Raw genomic sequence first — 23,765 nt, 5'->3', positions numbered from 1 at the left:
TAAGTTAATATATTTTTTTAATTAAATCATGTTAAAGTTAATGGCTAGTAAATTTAATTTAATTATGTTAAAGGTTACATAAATAAAAAGCTAACTCGGTTAAAAGTTACGTTAAAATTAACTTAAGTTGAAAGTTAATTTTGAAAAGTATTATTTATATTGAATTTAGTAATTTATAATTTTTTAAAATTAAATTGACATCAATTAACATAAAATAATTACAATATAGATCAAATTATCAAGCAAAATATTTTGTTGTAAAATAACAAAAAATATTGTTTTTTTATTTAAAATGTATTTGAAAAAATTTTTTTTTACACAGATAAATTTTTAACTTAGAAAAGAATAATGAGTTAAAGTTTATGTGTTCAAAAAAAATTAGTTAAAATTCAAAATTAATTTATTTAGAATAAAATTAAGTTAAAAGTTATTCACTTTCCAACTTTATTATTTAAATTTTAAATTTTAACTAGTTACTACCCAACTCTGGTAATACCATGCTTATTCCACAATCGTGATCAAATGTAAATGATTGCGCATGCTCGGACGAACCTCATCCCGGGTATTCCCTCGCTCCTCCAACCTGTACGTAACTTGGCCTTAATCGTTGCATGATTACAGCCGTCTTCGAAATCTACGTACTTGTTTGTGTAAAACGATGTTGAGCGACCGGCAACAGCGGACGTACAACGATCCGCGAGCACTAATAGAAGTCCGTCGCATATCGCACAAACTTGAATATTCAACAAGACGAAGTGTAAAAAAACGATGAAAGTGCAGGAGAGCTTGATCAGCTCAATAATCGATCGATTATTTGATAATTGATTTAAACTGATATTTAAACTAGCATGACGTGCAATCTAAGACAATAACGTGTAATCGATAACGCTTATTAACTACACGCTCTTTCACTCGATTCGTTGAATTTACGCGATCTCTCAGCACATTTTTTCTTTCTCTCTCTCTCTATTTCTCTCGTCCTCTTCTTTGTCCTTACATCCTCTTTCTTATGCTTTTCTATTCAATACACTTTCTCTACTTTCCCATTCGTCGCATATACTATACACACGTAAATGATCATGCTAGACATGACTCTTTCCATTTGTTTATGTCTATCAATTGAAACTCGTATAATTTCGACGAAGATCAGTCTCTCCAAGAGAAAAAATATTATTTCATTTTGAGAAAGAAAAAAAGAATTAAAAAATAATGACAATACAGATTGATAAGTGAAAACTAATTAAAGGATAGTCTTTATTCGATTGTAGCTGAATCTTTATGCTGACATTTCTTGAGTGATTTTACATACATTTGCAACTTCATTAAAGTGCGCGCCAAATAACTTTTCACTCTTGAAACTAGTTCTTAGAACTCTAGTTCTAAGAAGTTGAAGAAGAATAATAATATCGTAATTAAATATCAATTTTATATTGTGATACACGAAGAGAATTTTTGGTATAGTTTATCTTGAAAATCATGGTAATTATAGGACACAACATTGTATGTCGAAATATTTTATGTGTTTTATTCTGATTTATTTATTATACACATTTTATATTTTAACACAGTAAAGTTTATATTATTTTTTACTAAATTGTGTATAGTTTAAATTTCAGTAATGTTAAAAGATGTTGAAGTTTACATTTCTTCATTGTTTTAAATAGAGTAAATGCTAAGTACTGATAAACGCCTACGATATCACATAAATTTTACCATACAGTATGGTAATTGATCGGCGCACAGTTCGATGAACTTAGAAAATAAACGTAAACAATCTCTTACAAGAAATATCAGCACCAAAATCCAATTGTGATCAAATAAAATTATTCCTTAATTAGTTGTGAAAAAAATCAAGAGGAAAAAAAGACGAAAAGAATTTCTTTTTTACTTCTCTGTCGCATTTAAGCCTGAACTCGTTGATTTTACAACAATTTTAATCGTTCGTACCTTTCGCATCAATTCCTTTCTCTCTTTCTTTCTCTCTCTTTCTCTTTCTCTTTTTCTCTTTTTTTTTCTTCAAGCTGACTCCTTCAACTCCTAGTAACGCAAGAGAAGCACGGCTCGAATGCTGCCACATGCGAAAGAAGCTCGGCCCCGTGTAACAGAGGCAAGAGAGGCGCCGAGCGAGTTAATCTCGCGCTCGAGTCGAGAATACACACACTTTTTTGCCACTACTCGGTGTACGCGAGTCGAGGGCACTACTAAAATGCTACACGAGCGGAAGGGTCAGGCTAGCCAAAGGTTACAGGGAGTGTTCTCGCGGAGCTTTTACCACCGAGTATGTAGTACATCGGTGGTACTATACATGTACATTCGCTTGTATCAGCAAAACGGAGCCCAGCTCGACTATTCACGGCGTGTAGCGTGTGAGAGAATGTGTGTGTGCGTGTGTGCCGTTTCGTAGGTGAACAGAAACCCGATATACACATTTCCCCTTCGATATACCGATACGATATTGTGTATGCACATCCACATCGCGTCCTGCATCACGGGCAGGATTCTCGGACACGAAGGCCGAGAGCGGAAGGGAAGAGCAGATCTTTTCCGTCATCCGGGGGTTGGTTTTGTCTCTCCCTGAGCTCGCGCGCGTTTCCGACCAGCGGACACCGGGGAAACTTTCGTTTTCGACCGTCCACGTCGTTTGGCTCTATTTAACTTTTGTTCTTTTTTTGTTTTTCTTTACTTCGCGCGTTGGACGCGTTAATCGTGAATTTACAAGCCGGCCCTCGATGCATCATCTCGTCTATCAACGAGTGCCATTCTCCACGAGAGAGAGAGAAGGCTTGTACGCGAGAGAGCTTGTGCCTATAAATAGCGACGGACACGCGACACGTTTCACGCGTGCTCGTGCCGAGTTCAACAGGTAAGGGGATACTCGCATCTGGCTCTCGCCAAGCCGACGAACCGACGCGAAAACGTCACGCGTCCTGAAAGAGAACGACGCAGGAATAATGACGGAGGAGACGAATCCCGACGAGGTAGAAGCGCAAAGCGCGAAAGGCACAAGTCAACGATACGGAAACGCAGCGTGTAACATATTCCAAGGCGATGATACGCCTGGGTGGCTTATCAAAGTGAAATGTGTCCTTTTTGTCGCGGAGAAACGAAGGCCGAGGAAGGCTTCGAGTTTCGAGAAAATTGACACATCTCACGCACATCGGATGCAAAGAAAAAAACCATGCATTCTCTCTGTCATCTTGCGCGCATATAATCTTATATATCTTCTCTCTTTCTCTCTCTCTCTCTCTCTCTCTTTCTCTTTCCTCCTCTTCTTTCCACTCATTTCTCACATTTCTTCGTGTGCTTGCAATTAAGCTCGATGATGGTAAGAAGGCGGAATCGGCAACGGTCGGAGAAAAGCTTTATCTTTCTAACGCTTTAGATTGACTAACATTTTTATACATCACGGTTGAATTCTTGCTCACGACATATCTGTAATATCTGCACTGGTACCCATTATACATTTCCTATTCACTGATCCGTACGGAGTGTTTGCTAAAAAGTTCGTTTGTAATCGTTCAAGGTTAACAATCCTTTTGTCTCATTAAGAAATAACTTAGATACACCTTTTGTATTTTTTTAACTTTTCGGACTGACGAATCAATTGGACCTAATTTTATAACGATATTCAACAACATTTTTTTCCAAAGTATCGTATTCGCTCTGAACACGATGTCGTCAGAATTTGCGTAGCACGTCAGGATTTTTAATAAATTAAAATGAAATGTACCAAAAAATACGTCATTTTTATATATTTTACTCTAATTTACTACTCAAAATCTTTATTACATACCTTATATTACACACTCTGGTGGACACAGAGAATTTTGTTAAAAAGTGTTAAATCTAGAATTATTGTTATTAAACAAACTTAGTATTCATTCTTTTTTTATACAAATTAGTTTATTACAGTTTCTTGAAATTAATTAGCCCTTCAGTCAACATAAATTAATTAGGTTTCACAGATTTTAACGTCGCCTGCGGTAATTTGGATTTGGAAGAATCTTCTCAAGACTCTTATCAAAATTACTTGTCGTCACCATTAAGTGTGCCTCTTGGCAAACACTCCGCATTATATTTTTTTCACATTTTCCCATCTTGCGTACGATAGGAGTTGATTCACGCACTCACATGCACAAATATGCACAAACGTCACCGCTCGGCCTTATCGCAATCATCGATGAATCTATTCTTTTACTTACACCATCGAGTCACGGATAGAGCGTCAGCACATTGTAAATTAGATTAGGGTTTTCCGCTGAGAGGAGCGAGGGAAAAACGGTGTTGGATGGCAGCGCGCCGGGAGGAGAGAAACCGGAGTTGCGAAACTTCCCCCTCGGTCGCCGAAAACAAAAAGAAACACAAAAACAAAAAAAAGATTCAGAGCACAAAGAAAAACAAATTAACAAAAAAACATACCACACACCATTCTCTCTATTCTATTGAATTAACACACAGGTAGAATCCGAGTGATGAAGAAATGGTTTCATGTTTTTTTCAAAAACAGATGGGGCCGCGGCCAGCCGGATGATATCGGTGCGATCAATCTAGGAGACGAGAAATTCGACCCCGACTCGGATAAAAAGCCGCGCGCAGGACAAATTCTATGGATCCGTGGTCTAACACGGCTACAAACACAGGTAACTATCTCTATCTCTTCTTTCTATCTTTCTATCTATCTCTCTCTGTCACTCTTTCTCTCTCTTTCTCATTCTCTCATTATCTCATCATTCAACAAAAGATTCAATATTCTCTCGATTCCTCTCTATTCACATTGAAAACATAAGATGAGAAACCCAACAAAAAAGAAAATAAAGTAACCGTCCCCCGGACCCAGCAGGGTTCAGGTGGCGGACCACACGAGTCACCACACGGTCCTCTCTCAAACGCTTTGAAAAACTCTCAGGACTCTTTCTTTTCTTTTTTCTATATTTTTTTCCTTTCTTTTGCGCACGTGCGCGCGAACAGTGTGTGCGCGCGCGCGCGCGTATTTCTCATATTATAATCGACTACGTATACAGAATATAATTGAATTCACTTGTGTCTAATTGTATATTACTATTACTACTATTATCACAGTACTCTACTATTTTATCACCGACGGCGACGATAACAACGAGCTATTTCAGTTTTGACCGTTTGACTTTGGTTTGCATTTTCATTTGAGTTCCACCGTGTGTTATCGCGTTTCAGAGAGCCGCGAGACGCGTCTGTTTTTTTTTTCTTTGACACCCCGAATAATCCGATGAAAAAAGCCGACGAGACCGTGTGCGATAAGAGAGTGCCCCCAGCAGACGATCGTACGCGTCTCCAAGTAGACGACGGGATCGTTGACGGAAACGATCTCTCGCTGAAGGGGAAGAGCGGAGGAGAGCCACTCGCGTGATTTTTCATCACACAGAAACGGAAACGAAAGACATCACGCATCCAGGGATGTGATGCTCGTCGGCCCGCTCTCCCCTTCAGGGACGTGATCAGAGTCTGACCGTGTGTCTCTTACCAATTAGGTACAACACGTGCACAGATTCATGTACATATATACATACTTTTTATATCTATATCTATATCTATATATATTTATTAAACAAGTAAACATTCAGTGTGTAAGTCTTACGCCGATAAGAGGCTAGGTCTAATCTGTCATGTCATTATCTCAGGTAGGGGAAATCGGTCGCGGGCCTCGATTGACCGATTCCCCGGTCGATCCGGCCCCGCGATCATAGGGTGACAGGACCGAAACGTAGAGAAACGGCAGACAAGAGACGATAACGCGAGTAAAAAAAAGAGAAAAAAAAAGAGAACGTTTTACCTGAACTCGTTACGACTCGACCAGCGTCACTGATCGCGCATGCACGACTCTTCGACGAGAACGACGCACTGATAGGGTTGACGCACATGTACACATAATACCACACATAGAGACCTGCCGTAGTAAAACGCACGGATTAGTGCTTGTTTTCCGCCCGTATATCTCCCCGCCCCCTCAGCTCCCCCCCCCCGTATACGCGAGTATCAGAGACGTGGGATAGGGGACAGTTGGGACCAGACGTGTGATCTCTTTATCCGCAGGATTTGCATGGAAAATCGGGAAATGATCGAGGTAAACCTACGGACGTAATTCTCCTAGATTCGAAGATACGGAAGAGATTCTCCCCTCCTCCATCCTTCAACATCCGTGCCATCCTTCTCTCAAGATGGTACGAGATTTGTCGATAACGCATTCTTTTCTGCGTGTCTTCAGATCGAACGAGAGTTAATCGACAATACTCCATGTCTCGGTGAACCAGAGGGAAGATTGGGATTCGTAAAACGGTGTAGAGACTCGGTTGTTTCGATTTACATTATTTGCCATGCAAATCAAAACCAAGCCCGCGCCTTGTCCCGGCTCTCCCGCGATACCGCGGTACTCTCCCATATTTCCCCTCCAGAGAAGATCGCGAGTGTCGTGACCAATGCGTAGGGAGAACAGAATCACCCAGCATCATTGCGATTTGAGTCGAGTTTTCCTGATACTACTTCCTGGCGTCGACGAGCTTTCGACCTGAGCACCATATATATTTTACACAATTTGCGCGTACATACATATATTTACATATATATATATTATATATATATACGTTCTTATCCCGTATACAGCTTGCATCTCCACAGTAGCTCTCCACAGACAGCCAGAACCAACTTAGCAGTGGTCCACGCAGTCCTCAACCAATCTCTCTTTCTCTCTTTCTTTCTATATACTCTCTCACTCTCTTTCTCTCTGTTACTCTGCTCCCTCTCGTTCTCTCCTCCCCATCTTTCACATTCGATTTCTTCCCTTTCCCATTATATACGCTCTTTATATACACCCCTTTAGTCCTTGTGAGATTACGTGTCAGAAAAACACTCGCCGTCCCTTCCCCTGGCCGGGAGGGCGGCACGTCCGGAACACCCCCGAAAGTGTGTGTGTGTATTTGCACCACTCTTCTCTGAGTCCAGTGATCGATGTCTACGTTTCGCCGATCGACGAATTCGGGACTGCTACTTTCGCGCCCCCCCCCCCCCCTCTTTCCAAACTATTGTCTCGCAAAGTATACTCTCTCTTTCTCTCTCTCTTTCTCTCTTTTTCTCTCTCTTTCTCACTCTCCGTTCTGAAGCACCGTTCTCTGGATACTCGAGTGACGTTAAGCAGGATATTAAATCGACCCACGTGTAGGCACCTCGTGGTAAACTTTCTTCGCCAAACTTTCTCTCACGCAAAGAACGGTCTTTACACACCGACCCCGCCGTACGATTTTCCTCACCCGCGTCAGTTAAAACGAGTGGCTCTTACGTAATCGCGCGCGCGAGAAAATACACTCGCGTACATAAGTGTAGGGGGTAAGCCTCCTCACCCCCTTTTTCCACCCTCTCGTACGTAACATATCTAAATCCGTCGCCTACGGTTACTCATAATTAGCCGGCGAAATGAAACTTTCGTTGTTGCGCGGTTCAAGAACGATACGCGTAAAAGATTCATCCACTTCGCCTATTGTCCTTAGCCGCCTTAGCCGCCCGCTATTCCTCTATATCGATTTTACGTTGAAGCGGAAGGCTCTACTCTGCCTCGCAGAAGTTAAAGCAGACGGTGCCGAATGGAGAAGACGGAATGCGTCCGTACGCGACGCGCTCCTACGTCAATGTCGAACCGCAAGATTCGATGAAAGTCGTTTTCCCCCTTCCCCTCCCACGCATTTTACGTGTTTTATTAATCCGCGATCGGTATTTTGCAGTCGCGAGGCGGTCGCAGTCCATAGCTGTAGCGTGAGCCAAGATGTAAACCGATTGCGGTCCGTTTCTCGTCGAAGAATCCCCGAAACACCCGATTATAACTCACTCTACATACGATGATTGCGCAGCGAACTTTTTTTTACTACAGTAATGTCAAGTATATTCTGTCTATCTGTTTAAATAACTGTCAATCACTTTGGTGGCTCGGGCTGTGACGTGACATAAGAAAACTGACTGTCGCCGGTCCGTTTCAGCTCCGTTACAGCCGGTCACGATACGATTAGAAAAGAAAAAAAAAAATAACGTAGAACGGATGCACGAGTTGCACACAACGTACGTAAGAAATTCTAAGTCCGTCTTAGAAGAAACTCGCGGCGAATACGTATATTTCCTTTCTCTCTCTCTGTCTGTCTCTCTACCAATTTTCTCTACTTTTATATATATTATATATAGTTACACTATATACGTACTTTCTATTCTCTTTACATTCTCTTCCCCCTTTTTTCTCTGTATACAACTTCGTCTGTCTCGCACAGTCAACGGTCGTTAAGTGTTTAATATCACTGAGAAGCACACGTTATTAACGTTAGAACGGCTTGTAAAAAACCGAAAGAGAACAGAATAGAAACAAAAAAAAAAAAAATAACACAGAACGGGAAAAATCGAACAGACGATTAAGAAAGACAGAAAAGAGATAGGACAAGAAAAGAAACAAAAAAAAAATACAATTACCATGGAATGTCACGTGAAGCTAATGATGTAAAACTGGATGTGTCACCTACTTTCAGACGAGCAATAGAACTCTGGTGCAGAATGTATCTGTGACAGGCAGATCCCCTTCTCAGGATTACTACATGGTTAGTCCGCAAGTCCACTATCATCCGCAAGTTTGATCATTGTTTGACCGTGTTAAATAATAATCTGATTAACCGTTTCTCTCTATATTTATCTATACGTATATATTTTCATCGTCTTTCTTTGGTTCCTCTCTCTCTCTTTCTCTGATATATATTCTAATTTTTTTTGCGAACACTTTTTTGATCGATATGTACCATGTACTATGATTTCCTACAAGCAGACCTTTTCAGTTTGCCTTTTGTGTTCTCTCTCTCTCTATCTCTATCTTTCTCTACTATTACTACTACTCTACTACTACTACTACTACTACTACTACTACTACTCTACTACTCTACTACTATTACTACTACTACTACTACTACTACTATTATTACTACTACAGCTATTACAACTACAACTACTACTATTACTACTTATCTATCTCTCTACACACGTCTCACAATGTCTGCATTTTGTTTAACAAGTAAGTGCTTGCGGACTGCGAGTTTCGATTAATATATTTTTCGCCCGTGTGCTTATTATATATATATATATATACATATATATATTATTACATGCGACACCCGTCTTTGTGGTTGATTCTAAACTATCCTCCACAAACTAAAAAAGAAAAAAAAAAGAAAACCAGTAAAACCGGCAGCCAGTATATATATATCGACGTCGAGCAATTTGCATTGCCATGATTATTGTCACTGCGGCAGCTAATTATATCGCTCCTGTTGTCTCTCTTTTTTTTTCTTCTTTTTCTTTCTGTATCATACCGCACCTTTACCTCTTTCTCTTTTCTCTCTCTCTCTCTCTCTCTCTCTCTCTCTCTCATTCTCTGTGGATCCTATGTCGCGTAATACGATCGCACGTATACGATCCGATCGTATATCGCTTCTCCCGATGTCACACCAACTCCTCCGTCCTCTGTGTGCCTCCGTCAAGCGAGATCAACGCTAATGGGGCGCATGGAGGTAGAGATACGCTCCCGTTCACGCGTGTGACAACCATGAAGAAAAAGAAAAAAAGAAAAAAAAAACGGCCGGCCACTACCCACGTGGCCAGGTACCATCACTGGCCTATTATTGTTGTTATGTTGCCGCGAGAGACACGTTGATGGCTTCGACGTTCGATGGATATACACCACGATTACGACCGTTTTGGCTGCCGTCATACGCTTCTCCCGATTGTCTCTCTCACATCACTTACTTGTGTCACTTTTCTTCTTTCTTGCGTATCTTTTCGTTCTATTTCTCCTCTACACCTCTCCCCTTTTCCCCTTTGTTTCTTTTTTCCGCTCATGTTCTCGCTCTTTTTCCCCCCTTCTTTCTTTCTTTTCCGCTCACTTCCTCTAAGGTGTTGCATGTACGTGTATGTGTGCGTTCTTTTTTCCTTCTTTCTTTCTATCTCTCTCTCTCTCTCTCTCTCTCTTCTTTATTTTGTATTTTTTTTTGCGCGCGCGCGTTCGGAGACGCTCGTCAGCTGACTGAAATCGAATGGTCAAGCTGCGAGCCGCGCGGCTTTCGAAGTGACGTGATCAGAGATGTACGGCGCTAACTGCGGTGTGTGCTACCCGTTTCCTCGATGCAGGAGCCGCTGTTCCGCTGAAATGTTAGTTAAGTTGACTGAGGTTTCGGTTCGATTCCCGGAATCGGATATCTGTGATGATTCTACCTGCAGGTTTTTTTCTACTTCCTTTATCTCCGGTTTCGTCTTCCTGGCAGAGAAGACGGAGGAGGCGGTCAGTTGAGCCACGGTTGACGTTAACTAACGTTCCAAGGAACGGCCAAAATCACACTGGAACAAGTCTTCTCTTTTTTTTTTGGATCTGTGTTCGCTTTCTTGTGTGAGCATCGTTTTTTTTTTTACATCTTTTATTTTCCTCTCATTTCCGGCGTACGACTCGCTCGGGTCGGCCGGCACCTTTTCTACACACGCGCCGTGTACATTCGCTTCCCTGTTGTCTTTTTCTTTCTTTCTCTTATTTCTTTCGTTTTTTGTTTTTTTTTTTTTAATTACTGCAGTGTGAGCATTGCTGTGATGATTAACACGTGATGTACGATGTTATTACCGTACCGTTGTGATATCGATGTGCGCGCGTGTGGACATGTATTTTTTTTTATATTAATTGTGCGTCTCTTATTAACGTGCACAGTGTGTATGTATATATATATCTGTATATTCAATATATATTGCATTGTGCGTTCTGTACCGATGCGAGGACATCGAGAAACACTCGCTCGGACACCGAAATGACCGCGCAAACGCTCCGCTAAAGGAATGTTTTTTTTTTCTCTCTCTCTTTTTCTCTCTCTAAAAACGGCGAGAGAGTTGCGCGCGCCCGATCGCGCGTTTCTCGAATTATCGGCACATCCGCGCGTTCGTTCATCGAGTCTCACACAGTTGACTTTCTCCTCGCTGACATCCCTCCACGGACGGTTACATCGAAATTTCTCTCTAACCCCTTCGCTGTACTCGAATCCGTGGTTTAAAAAAAGAAGAACGAAAAAAAAAAAACGAAAGACCGCGCGATCAAAAGCACGCGCGTATCTGCGTTTCTCAAAATTTTTCAATTCCGATTGACTTTCTCTCTCTCTTTCTCTCTTTCCGATTCGATACATAATCTCGCTCGGACGACTGGAGCCGATGGAGGTGGACATAGAATCTTGGTGTTCCGTGCGTTCTCGGATGAGAGTGTCACTCGATTCGGAGAGAAAAAAATTTGTCAATTAGGTTTTAGGCTCGATGAGTTTCATTGATTTCGCGAGAGTAGATTGTCGATACGATGATAGTTTCGAGATGTTAACAAAAAAAAAAAAAAAAAGAATCGGCGCAGACTTCGTACTTTCCGAACTTTCGCCATTCAAACGGGAGACGGTGTCTGACTAATGGTTGTCCTTTTTCACTCGTTCTTCGAACGATGCGACACTCGAATCGCGATGACGATGACGACGACGACGTGTTCCACGACTTCAGTCGCGTTCGGTTCTCCTTTTTCGATCTCTCATTCGAAATTCTCGCTCTCTTTCTCTTTCTTTCGCTCTCTCACTTTCTCTCTCTTTCTCTCCCTCTCGCTCGAGAGGGGGAAAAATTGCCTTTTTCTCTGTCTCCGTAGGAGATTTTTGCAGCGGTGAGAAGCGATGAAAAAAAAAAACGCTAAGAAATGAGAGAGATCCGCGCGCCACGTGGCAATCTGCTTTCGTCGACACGTGTGCGGTACACGCACAGGAGGGAAAAGAAACAAGAAAACAACTCCACTCACGCAACATTTTACTCTATCACTCTCACACATACACGCACGCGCACCCATGTACACACATACATGACACACACACACACACACACACACACACACACACACACACACACACACACCATACAAAATAACTAGAGACGAAAATGGAGAAAACGCGATGGAGATGATCATTAGTGAACGCCGATGCAATCCGCGGGCTGAAATGATTAAAAAAAAAGGAGCTGCTAGTTGTGCGCGCTGAAAGAAAAAAAGTAGTGTTTTTTATTAGCGAAAGATGTGAAAAAAAGGAAGCGAGTGCCGAAGGAAACTGATGGTTATAATTTATGGTTTGTTAGCCAGCGGAACCCATTCGAGAGACTGAGGTATAACGGGGCGGCAGCGTTTTGCCCGCCGCCACACTTATCCTGTCGGAGAGTACAAACAAGTACGTAGCTCATGTAGATGATCGCCTGCCGTACTACACATAATACGTTGTTATAATCATCAAACAACCCGCCAGTACGCGTGTACGCATATATTATACTTTTTTTTTTACCTCTACTACATTATATAATATCGTCATACACGACGGATCCGTAACACACACATGATGGTGCGTGCACGATGGAAGCGTTTCGCCGTCTTGATCTCTCCCTTCCTCCCCCCCTCTCTCTCTCTCTGCGAGAGTCGGAAGTTGTGTGGTTTGTTTTTCCTTTTGGCATTTTGAGCGTTCTCGAGCGCCCTCGGGCCGCGGGTCGCCCGATGCGCCGCCAGATGCGAACGAGAACGAGGGCCTTCACCAGTAGGCGCGCGACTCGTCCCAATATTCGAATATTATATGTCCGATATAATATTTTAATATCTCGCCGGGCGCCGCGGGCGAGTTCAGCTCCCCGAGGCTCTAGAGAGACGCTCTTTTCCGGCTCTCCTCCCCCACCCCGCGCGGAGAAAGATCGGTCCTAGAAACTGATGCTAGACGTAACTAGACGGAGCCCGACTCCGATTGATGTTATTATAAAAAAAAAAAAAATAATAAATGACGATCGATGATGACAACGATGACGATGAGGAGGAGGCTCGTCGTGGCGACGATGTCACGACGGCGACGATTCGAAAGTTGCACGGATTATTATTTCACATCGAATGAAGGTGTGTTACGTCACACACTAATGTGTTTTCTTTGTGTAGCCAGGGAGGGTGCGGGTTACGGCCGGTGAGCCCTCCCCCGTCCGTTGGGGGGAGCCGCGATATTGCTCGGCGGTTCCACCGGCCCGCCCGCGCTTTCTTTTTTCTCAGTAGCATAGTGTCTGAGTGTGCCGTGTGTGTTTCTATATTCTCCTCCTCTCCGTCCCTCTCACACCCCCTCTCGTTCGTTTTCCCTTTTTGTGTGTGTGCGTGTGTATGCGTGTGTAACTTTGGACGCGATGGTTTCATCACGCGGACACACATCGAGAGCGGTCGTCACTCATACACTTTCTTACACGACTGACCATACATTTTTCTTCTTTTTTTTTTAAACTTCTTTTTTTCAAGTAGTGTCATCAGTTCATCTGTTGGTCCGTTTGCTCGTGGATACGATAGATCATGCTAAATCATCGTCAATTTTCATCAACGCGCGAGTGACGACGCTAAAAGGCTTGCCCTGCTGCCCTTTCCTCCCTTGAAACATATCTAGCGACATCTCACGAAAACCGCTTTCTCCATCCGTTTACTGTAATCATTGATCAATCTTTCTCTTTCTCTCGACGCGACCAGGAACGTCAGGAACTTGTGCGTCGACTTTGACTTTTTTCTAGATCGATGGTCGATGTTCGTAGTAACCCTCCTCGAGTGAACTGAGGTAACGTGCCGTAGATCTCGATGGTGTGTGCTGTGTGTTATTAAAGTAGGAAAGAAGGGTTGCAGAACTTTTTTGAATAAAGTAGCATTGCTGCATCGTGCGCACTGTCCTCCTTTCCACGTGGCCTTGATCCCAAGATCCATTTCTGTAGAACACGAGTCTCGCGTATAATCGCGTCAAACACGGTACACGTGCGCTTCTCTTAGGAGGGCAATCCCGCTTTACGAGGATCCCGTATGTCTATCTCACGAGTCGAGCCACGTCGAGCCATTAGCGAAATTGACCGCAGCCTGTTCCGACGATCCGCGTGCTTTATTTATGTATTATTACTCGACATTCATACCTGGATCATTCGCGCTCAAAGTTTCCTTTCCAGATCGACTGACCAATCTGAGCTGCAAAAAGGTCCATGTGACGTGCGCGTCCTTCTTGAAGATATTCATGTAATTTTGTTCTCACGTGACTTTTTTCTTGGTTTAGTAAAAACTTAGCTTATTCTCAATCGGTTTGATACTTGTTTCGTATAAATTGTTCTGGGGAATACAGAAAATATTAGTAGAGGTTACATTTTTAGATATCAGAGCCGCATTCTTAGCTTTGCCGTTGAAGGGGATAACCGTCATCGCATCTGAATTATATTTTCCCATCATCTCCCCTCCTCTTTGTAATGTGTGTGTGTGAGTGTGCGTGTGCACGGTTGGTCAACTTATGCATCGACTTTATTTACTGTTTGCCCGAGGTCTAACACCGCCGTATGTTGTTTCGTACCGAGTGCCAATTAGAGGGTTTAACACCGTTACGCTATGTGATTTGTGTTGTTATGATAAGAACGAAAAAAAAAAAAAAGAATCTCAATCGAGCAAACAAAGCGCGATTGTCGGCATGCATTTATTCGCGACTCCGATCGCGAGAAGAGAGACCCTTCTTCGCGCATCGAGCGTTGGAGAAGTCAGAGCCAGATCGAGCGGATTCGAGGCAGATGCGCGGGAAGGGAGGATCTTTTCGACTCATTCAATAAACAAATCCAAATAATAATCTCGCTGGGATTACTCGCGTTTCTTTTTGCATTCTAACTTCCCACGTTCTGTTTCCTCGAATGGAGCTTTTTTCGTTCCCTCGAATGTCCCTGTCTCCGAGATCTGGCCTTGACTGCAAATCCCCCCCCCTCTCTCTCGCGCGAACACTCGAATGTTTTAGACACGAAACCTCTACTGCAAAATGACGAGAGACCGTTTCAACCCCTGATTCTGAATCGTCTCTCCGAATCTTTAGCAAGAGAACATGTCTGATCACAGCGTATGAGACTTGCGTAGTTACGTAGAGAAACATTAAGTGTTGAAACCGCACATAGTGTGTCGAGATTGGTTATCATGCGTGAAACTACTATTACTACTACTACTACTACTATCACTACTACTACTAATAATAATAATATTAATACTATTATTACTGTTATCACCACCACTACTACTACTACTACTATTACTACTACTACTACTACTACTACTACTACTATCACCACTACTACTACTACTACTATTACTACTACTACTATTATTATTACTGGCGCCGCGAAGACTTATACGTAGGAGAAGCAACTGACCCACCTCTGTCTCTTTATCACGAACGTGCATTATATCTTAATCTCCGTTAGTGCTCCTTCGCTTTCACTTTAACTGTTATTCGTACTACACCAACATCACCAATCACACTATGTCTGTCTCTATCTAAAGCTTCTATCTTACCCTTATTATATTACTCTGTTGACACTCCAAGCCGTAGAGGAGCGGTTACAAGCGTGCGAATGCTTCGGCAGACTCGCTCGCGCACGGTTCAGGACTGTTGCGGACCATTCCTAATTGGGTAACTATTACGAAACCGATTTGGACCCCGCGTTGACATCCCCATGTAGTCGCGAAGTTCTGCTCGTTTCCCTTTGGCGCCGAATCACGTGGAGCGATCACTGATGAGAAGAAGAAAGCTGTTCATTCTAAAAATTTTTTTATTACTCGATTAATATTGTCGTCATTCAGATTTTTAATAATAATAAATAAGACATTATTTATTATTAAAGAAATCGTATTTTTAAATTGTTGAATGCGAAATGCAGCTACTAATACACATCTCGATATTATAGAGAAAAAGTTATATGATTTGTACTAGATTATATTTTGCACACAATAATTTCAATCATTTTCATTATGTACTTTTTCGACTACTATATAGTAACGTCAAGTAAACGACGAAAGGTAAGAACGATAATTTTCTAAAAATATAGTGTGATTCACCAAAAAGTATTTTAACGAATACCCCATTATTTTATTCTATTTAAAATCTTCACTGACTTGATTTTAAATTGAGTTGGAGTGATTGATTGCATTCTGGCATTATAAATTAGAATTAACCCTAGTAACAAATATTATCACCGATATTGTTAAAATTGAACGTTAGCATAGACCGAAAGTCACTTTCCTTTTGAACCTTTCTTCCCGTTCGTCGTTTACTATAGCGCAATAGTAGCTTTGTTCTCGTTCGCGATCGCTCTCGGCCAATCCTAGATCGCAAGGGATGATGTTATCAGCATCCCTAGTACCTTCGTCCGATGAAGGGAGGCTCTCTCATCTGCGAAGACGTCCGCGCATCGTCCGCATTCGGTCGTATTGGTCCCCGATCCGGTGATCACTCCATCACGAAACCCCACAAATCGTCGTGTGGTAGGTAGGTACGCATAAATTTGACGTAGATTGCGCATGCAATGGCGATAACTGAGCCCGTAACAAGCTTGCACTACTCGGTGGTACAGCGATATTGTGAGGGAATCGAAAACCCCCGCTCTCTCCCTCGATGTATTGTAACAATGTCCCCCCTCCTGTTTAGCTCAGTTTACCCCCGTCGTATAAGCTCACGAATTCGGGTGAAATGCAACCAAGTCGACAGGCGAAGAAACTCACGTCACGGACAAAAAGGAGAGATAAACATTCGCGATTGTTGAAAAGAAAAAGCAAAAATTAAAACAAAAAAGTAAAAACGTATTTATGTAATTATAAAAAAAAAAAAACATGACTACAGCTACCAGAACAACGACAAGACCAGAGTACGCCGACACTCAGGGGACACTCAATAAAAAGTTAAAGGGGGATACAACCGTAACACACCTCTGCGCGAAAAAAAAACGAATATACGGCGTGCTTGTGTGTTGCTGGCTTGCCTCCTCGCTTCCTGATAGAACGTCCTTCCCTGTTTTTGCAGCTTCGAGTAATCAGAGCGTTCAAGTCGACTCTGGAAGATCTGGAGGAGCGTCGCTCTGTCCATAGTTTACACAGCTTACACAGTATGCGCAGTTCACGCAGCCACACCGGGCCCCGACCACTCTCTGACTTCACATACATTGACGAAGACCCGACAAACACCACCACCACCACCACCGCGCAGAGCGCCGCCTACAACAAGTCCTCTAATAGGAGTGCCGAGCCGATGAGTCAGGATTACGAGACAAACTACAGAGGATCCTCCAGGATGCAACAGTCCCTCAACAGCCCCGCCTCGCCGTTGTTGCTGAGCGTGACCGGGCCGACCAACGCGTACAATCATCATTACACCATCACTAATACCATTACCGACAATAGATCCCCCTCTAGTAACGTGCCCCTTACTCAGCCCCTGAGCCCCAACCACATGGCGCCAATGAGCAGCAATAGAGACAGCACCGGCAATTCCCTTCTGAGTTCCAACAACTTGGTTCTACCGGAGCTGACCAAGCTCGTGCACGAGACCAGCATCTAAAAGACTACTCTCTTTCTCTGTGTATCGTCTCATTCCATCCCCTTCCATCTCCCCCCTCCCCCTCTGTATTTTTCTTTTTTTTACCGTTGTCGATTCGCGACCCCAGTGCTTTGTCATTTAATTTTGTCCCTTTTGCCGTTTTCTTACTTTTATCTGTCCGTCCTTTAAGTTGATACCTTATTTCATTTTTATCTCCATCCCCCTTTTTCCCCTGTCATTCTTCTTCCTCTACTATGTAGAGGGACTTGTACATATTCTGTCCCTGTAAACTCTTGCCTTCGTGTGCTTCGCGAGATCTCGCTCGATCCCGCACGATTTCGTCTCATTCGATCAGTAAAGTGAGAGCGGTACATCGTCCACGAAAACGATATGGACACACTCTCGCTCCCTCTTCTGTTTTTCTACTTTAAGAAATGTCATTATTTTCACCTCTTTATTCCGAGAGCGTACTTACCGAACGATCTTTTTGCTCGTTACGGTCTCTATTCTAGTTCTATCTTTGATTCTTTCTCTCTCTTTCTCTTTCTCTTTCTCTTTCATTGTTCCTTTTCATTCCTCCGACAAACTTTTTATCACTCGCTCAACAGGGACGATGGACCTGATCTGATCTCAAAGTGGTCGAAACGCGCCGATATGGAGGATATGCCTACACACACGAACAAAACGCGACATTCGCAAATCGCGAATTCTTACTGAAATCAAGTCTGTATGTACCTGTACTTAAGGCGAAGACACGAGACGTGATCGGGGAAGTAAAAGAAAAAGCAAGGAAAGATTGTTAAAAATCCGGGGAGATTTCACTCCGCCGGATGTCACGTTGATTTGCGAATGACACGTTCTCGTGCATGGGCTATACACATCAGATGATATACAGGGGTCCCGCTTTCTACCGCTTCTTTCCCGTACCCCGACTCTGTGTTCAACGGGTAAAAGTACTATTTTCGCATTACTCTAAAATAGCGTACTGAGGAGTTCGTCGTTCGTTGAACAACGAAGACATACGGGCTGCGACTTTGTATGAGCTGTGAGAAAAGAAGTGAAAACAGAATCTAATTGCTAGATGTCAATGTTGCCGCACAGCTTGTGTAACAATACTCTCAAACATTCCCGAAAATGACGTTAATTAATGTTAATTAATTATTTACTCCGTAACAATTAATTAGGGTTTTTTTTTATTACTTCGTGCGTTGATTTTTTGAGGATTTTAGCGGATTTTTAGAGCAATTAGAATAAGAGCATATTCTCAAGTAGTGTTAAGTAGAAAAATATTTTTAAATGCCGCCAAGATATTAACGGGATATTTTTTAAATTCTTTTTTGTGGAAAGTTTTTTTCTAGATTAAAACTTTTGTACGTTTCGCCGAACCGGTAATAAACAGCAAGCTGTCGCAGCCCGAGTAGAGTCTGATATTAATTTATAAACAACTAAATCGATTATCTCGGAAGAATGACGATTGTATGACGATGCTCGTACATGAAAATAGTATTTTATCCGTATACTTGACAAACGTAGACGGCGCTTAAGTGCTTGTCCGCTTATCAACCGACCTCGTACAACCGTTTACTTATTTACTTACCTATCTACCTATCTTACTACTGACCAATAATTGGTGATGAAATGATTAACAGTTGACGCTACTTAAGACTTTGCATATTAATTTTTTTTTACAGCAGAAAAATTCTAGAAAATAAATTTATATCTTTTCTTTGTTTTTTCTCGACAAAAATCTACTTTTTGTTGAACAGTAAATATTTATTATTAAAAAATTATTAAAAAATTATATTATATATATATATATATTTAGATATATGCTGTAGATTGTATAAAATAAAATATTTTTTTAATTGTCTGATGAAAAAAATATTTAGCGTCCGAAAAATCGATTGGTATAAAGTATTTCTTTTTTGGAGGAATGGAGAAATCTTCTTACCTGAGCGTTCGCCAATTTGACGGTCAGCAGAGATCACCTGTCACTCGTTTTGCTTGCCTGTTTGAGATTGAATGTGGATGTGTCTGTTTGTTCGATGACTTGCGCGACCGCGTGACCGATGGGTCATCGAGAACGACAATGACGCCACCGACGATAATCTACCTCGACAAGAATAAATCTCCTCGCGAACTTACACTTTCTAACTGCCCTTTGCGAGTGCAACTAACAAAGAAGCAAAAACTTATATGTATCTTCCGCCTCTGCTTGGGGGAATAAAGAACGCGCGTTTCGGCGCCGCTCTCGAGCGACGTTGTAATCGCTCGACAATCGCGATCGACAATCGAAAGGTACTCGAGAAGGTCCATTTACCACAGAATCCTCTCGCGTATACGCGACTCGAGGCTGAATGTACTTACATCTTCATCATCACGCCTCGATCTCTTTTATCTTCACGACTTCATCGTTACTCTTGTGAGCGGGCCTGGTTCCATGTGTCGCTGGTTCTCTCATGTGCAGAAAAAAATTATGATTATAAATAAAAATTAGACTAAGAAAACTGAAAGCTGAAACCGAACGAGAAACCTTAGTCTTTGAATAAAATTTATTAAGTTCATTGAATTTTGAACAAAAAATTAATTTTAATCGCAGTTCATGCTTATGTAAAATCTATTCTGTTTTTCTGTCTTTCTTTAAACTTATAAATTAACTTAGAAATTTCTAACTCTTCATTAATTTTAAAATTTCTTAAGCTTAGAACTGTATTAATTTTTATTTTAAATTACTTTTCAATTTTGTAGCTTCTAAATGCACCATTGAAAAACAAATATTTTAAAGAGGAGTAGCTTTCTTTAATTCAATTTAATTTTATCAATGAAAATATGTTTATCTAAAAGCGTGATTTGAATAGCCCGCTTCACGATACATCCGGCCCCGCTTCGAGTCCTCTTTTATTTTATGTCCTTCAAGCATTTATTCATCTCCCTCACTGTCTCTTTCTCTTATCTATGCCTTCTCTTGTCTGTCTCGAAGAACCGAATACTACCTGGGTGATATCCTGGCGGATATAGGGCCCAATTTCTTTTTTTTTCCTTTCTCTTTCTCTTTCTTTCTTTCTCTCTTTCTCTCTCGACTGCTCGAGACGAATCGCGAGGGCTCAGAGCGTTGGGAATCGTCGTCTGACAGAGAATCCCGTCCCCACTTTCTCGTTCGAGTGAAAACAAAAAGAGAAAAATAAAAGTAAGAGGAAAAGTGTGCTGTCTAGCTAATACGATGAGGAAGGAAATTAATGGTGTGACCGCGACCTATACATACATACATATATATATATATATATATATATATATATATATATATATATATATATATACATACGGACGGTCGTTTCGTTACCAATGTTCTTTCGCCGAGCGACAGCGTCGAGTGTGATCGAGCGGCGAATGAACAACGACGTACGATGATGTCGTTACGGACGGAGAGACGGAGGAGCATTCTCGCTCTCGATATTGTAATGTAAGTTATTTAATTTTACTCAACTCGTCGCGCGCGCGAGCGCGCTCCACTATTTTATTTATGAATCTTGTAAGTAAACTTAAAGTCGAGGGTTGTCCCCCGTACTGCGAGCGCGCCATCCCCCCACACGAAAAGAACGATTTTGATGAAGTGCAAAAAAAGGAAATTAGTTAGATTTGAATTAAAAAAATTAATTTTCTTGGATCATCCGAATAATTAAAAACACGTTTGAGCGTGACGGGCAGTGCCCGCGAAAAGGATTAATGGTGTAGCAATCAGCTCGAGCGTTCTATTATAATTATCTTGATGATTTAACAAAATTATTTTCAGAACCGGCAAAATTTCTCTTCATACATTTCGGCAAAATCGTCCTTTCCGCGCAACCAACGCGTCGAAATTCGCCGTCGATCGGCATTCCAGGGAATCGCCACCGCGTGCATGAGTTTCGTGGTCCCCGTGGAACAATGAAGACCGACGCACAATCCCGGTTTAGGCTAGTAAGTTCCGACGCTATTTATTTTGTCCTATCGATCGTTGCGTACGACGACGCGAGATGTATTATTTTTCCTGCCCCTCGTAGCGTCGGAAAAAAATTCGACTCAACGGCATCCACGTCGGTCTCGATTCCCGCTGGTTCTCCACGTTCCATTTTCCCGCGCGTGGAGGGAATCACCCTTCGTTCAGGACGAGGGAAACGTACTTAAATCGTCGGATCTCGGTATCTACGTTGCTTCATTTATCTCATCTCGCGCATCCCCCTTTCCTCGGTTTTTCTCCATCTCTTTGACCGTTCCCGTTCGGAGACGAGTCGAAGTCAAAGGGCGGGGAAATTGATACTTTTTACAAGTGTAATTTATTTCACACGTGTGCGACGAGATAAATCGACACTAGAATAATTGTAACTGCGCAAGAGATTTTCCAACGACGAAGGTGACGTCGCCGCTGAATTTACGATATTCCACTACAGAAACACCGTTCATTTTGAAGTTGGAAATTTATCCGTTGCCGTGTCACGATTGTCACGGTTATCCCCTATCTCTCCCCCGGCCCTCCCTGTCCCTCTCTCCAGCCTCTCGTTCGAGGATCGACAAGATACGCGAGGTTCGATCGCCGGAAGACGGAACGTGGGATTGCCGAGGATCCTTTTTTTTCTCGTCTCTCCTTTCTCCCTCCCCCCTCCCGTCCACCTTTACTTTTTGTAACTTAATTCGACAAATCGAAAAAAACATTTTTTTCTTCGACTGATCGTCGTTGACTTTACATGTGTCTGCTACTGCCAGCGCGTTAACCCGTCGTCGAGAAGAAATGAAATGGAGATACAAAAGAGATGCAAACACAAGCACTAGAAGGAGCTGTGAAAAAAAAAAGAAACTTAGTCGTTAGGTCTTCTCCTGGTTGCGACCGACGTTCTCGGCTGCCTCTCTTTTCCCCATTCCCCTCCGTAAAAACGTGACGTAAGGGCTCCCCGCTGGGCAGACATTGGATATCGACGTCGAGCTCGAGCCGGCCGATTATGACAATTGTCATCCGCGCGATGAAATCGAAAGTTTTAAGAACTACGCACCGTATAGTACAATTTTTAACATAAGCTACAGCGACACAATTGGTCCAAGCCAAGAGTGGTATTTCGAAGCGATCGGGAGAGCTGGATCGTGATTATCGATCGTATCATCGAGATTCAAATATCGAATCGTTTGGTAATGGAATTCGCTATTGATTGCGTGTGTGTGATATATTTGAGGGAGGAGGAAATGAAATTAAGTGAAAATAAATTAAAAAAGTGAAAGTTCGAATTGTCGAAATCCGCGAGGAATCAGCAAGACATCGCTTTCGGGTAGCGGGATTGGAAAGACGTTTGTTTTCTCGGTTGCGCCCGGCGGGGGTTGTCCTTATAACGTGGGTGCATAAATCGAATCCTGGTGCATGCCACTCCACAATTACTTCAAGTAGCATCGAGCTAGAGTCCCGTTCGCTTTTGCAGTCGCGTAACGTCCGTATTACGCTTCTCGCACGATCATAATTTGTCGCGCGCGTTTCTCACACAATTTGTCCCGACGGATTTTGCGGTTTCCAAATTTTTGATTGGAGATTTCCAAATTTTGTGAAACTTTAATTTTATTTTTTTCCTTATCTAAATTCTTTGCTCTATTGCGATTGTCCTCGTTGAAATACAATTCAGTAGTTTACGGATAGTGAATACAATCGAGTTAAAAACGATAAAGAACGTGAGAAAAAAATTGTCAATTTTATTAAGCAAAATAAGAGAATATGAAATATTCGACAAAAGAATCACTCGCGACGAACGTAATACGGGCCTCACGAGAGCCAAACGCGCCGCAAAGCGACGCGATCTGTGTATTCGAATAGATAGGCCGGATCCGTATGATCCGGCGCGAGATCCCGCGAACCTCCCGATATGCCAATATTCGGCTTCCCTTCGGCCGGTGCGACATAATAATGAAGAATCTCATTCACAGCTGGGCGTCGCTTCGCGCGCGAAGCGTGCGCAATCCGTACATATATCGCGGCTCGCGATAAGGCACTCGCGCGTCTTGAAAAAAAAAAAAAAAAAAAAAAAACATATTATACATAGTAGGTCCGCACAGGCTGTGGGTCCGTGTATTGAATATCGCGATTTGTAGCAAACGAGAGAAGACATCCTGGTTTTTAATATCGATGCATTATTATATTAGTCTGTTACCGAAGAACTCTAAAAGCAGATATATATATATATATATATAATATATTATAAATATGTATAGTTGAATATCAATTTAACGATATGCATAGGGAATATATATTATTATTATTACTATTATTAATTATTATTGTTATATAAAATAAAGTTTAAGACAACGTTAATCAAATAACAAGTCCGA

The 23,765-nt window shown here is 42.0% G+C and overlaps 1 protein-coding gene across 19 annotated transcripts in view; it reads left to right on the top strand.

Moving 5' to 3' along the window:
- The window catches only part of LOC105831941 (plasma membrane calcium-transporting ATPase 3), a 94,830-nt gene that overhangs the window by 49,299 nt on the left and 21,766 nt on the right, over positions 1-23,765 (top strand). For 8 of the 19 annotated variants that reach the window (XM_012672446.3, XM_036290063.1, XM_012672448.3 and 5 more), the window contains 3 exons: positions 4,508-4,640; positions 8,535-8,603; positions 16,914-19,135. In XM_012672446.3, the coding sequence (XP_012527900.1) occupies positions 4,508-4,640; positions 8,535-8,603; positions 16,914-17,447 (736 nt within the window). In that variant the 3' untranslated portion in view covers positions 17,448-19,135. Of the gene's footprint in view, positions 1-4,507; positions 4,641-8,534; positions 8,604-12,180; positions 14,511-16,913; positions 19,136-23,765 lie in introns of those variants that run through there. The other 11 variants (XM_036290072.1, XM_036290070.1, XM_036290071.1 and 8 more) reach the window with 7 other exon arrangements.

This window comes from Monomorium pharaonis, chromosome 7, assembly GCF_013373865.1.
Source record: "Monomorium pharaonis isolate MP-MQ-018 chromosome 7, ASM1337386v2, whole genome shotgun sequence".
NCBI classification, from domain to species: Eukaryota; Metazoa; Arthropoda; class Insecta; order Hymenoptera; family Formicidae; genus Monomorium; species Monomorium pharaonis.
This window is presented reverse-complemented; position numbering and strand designations above follow the sequence as displayed.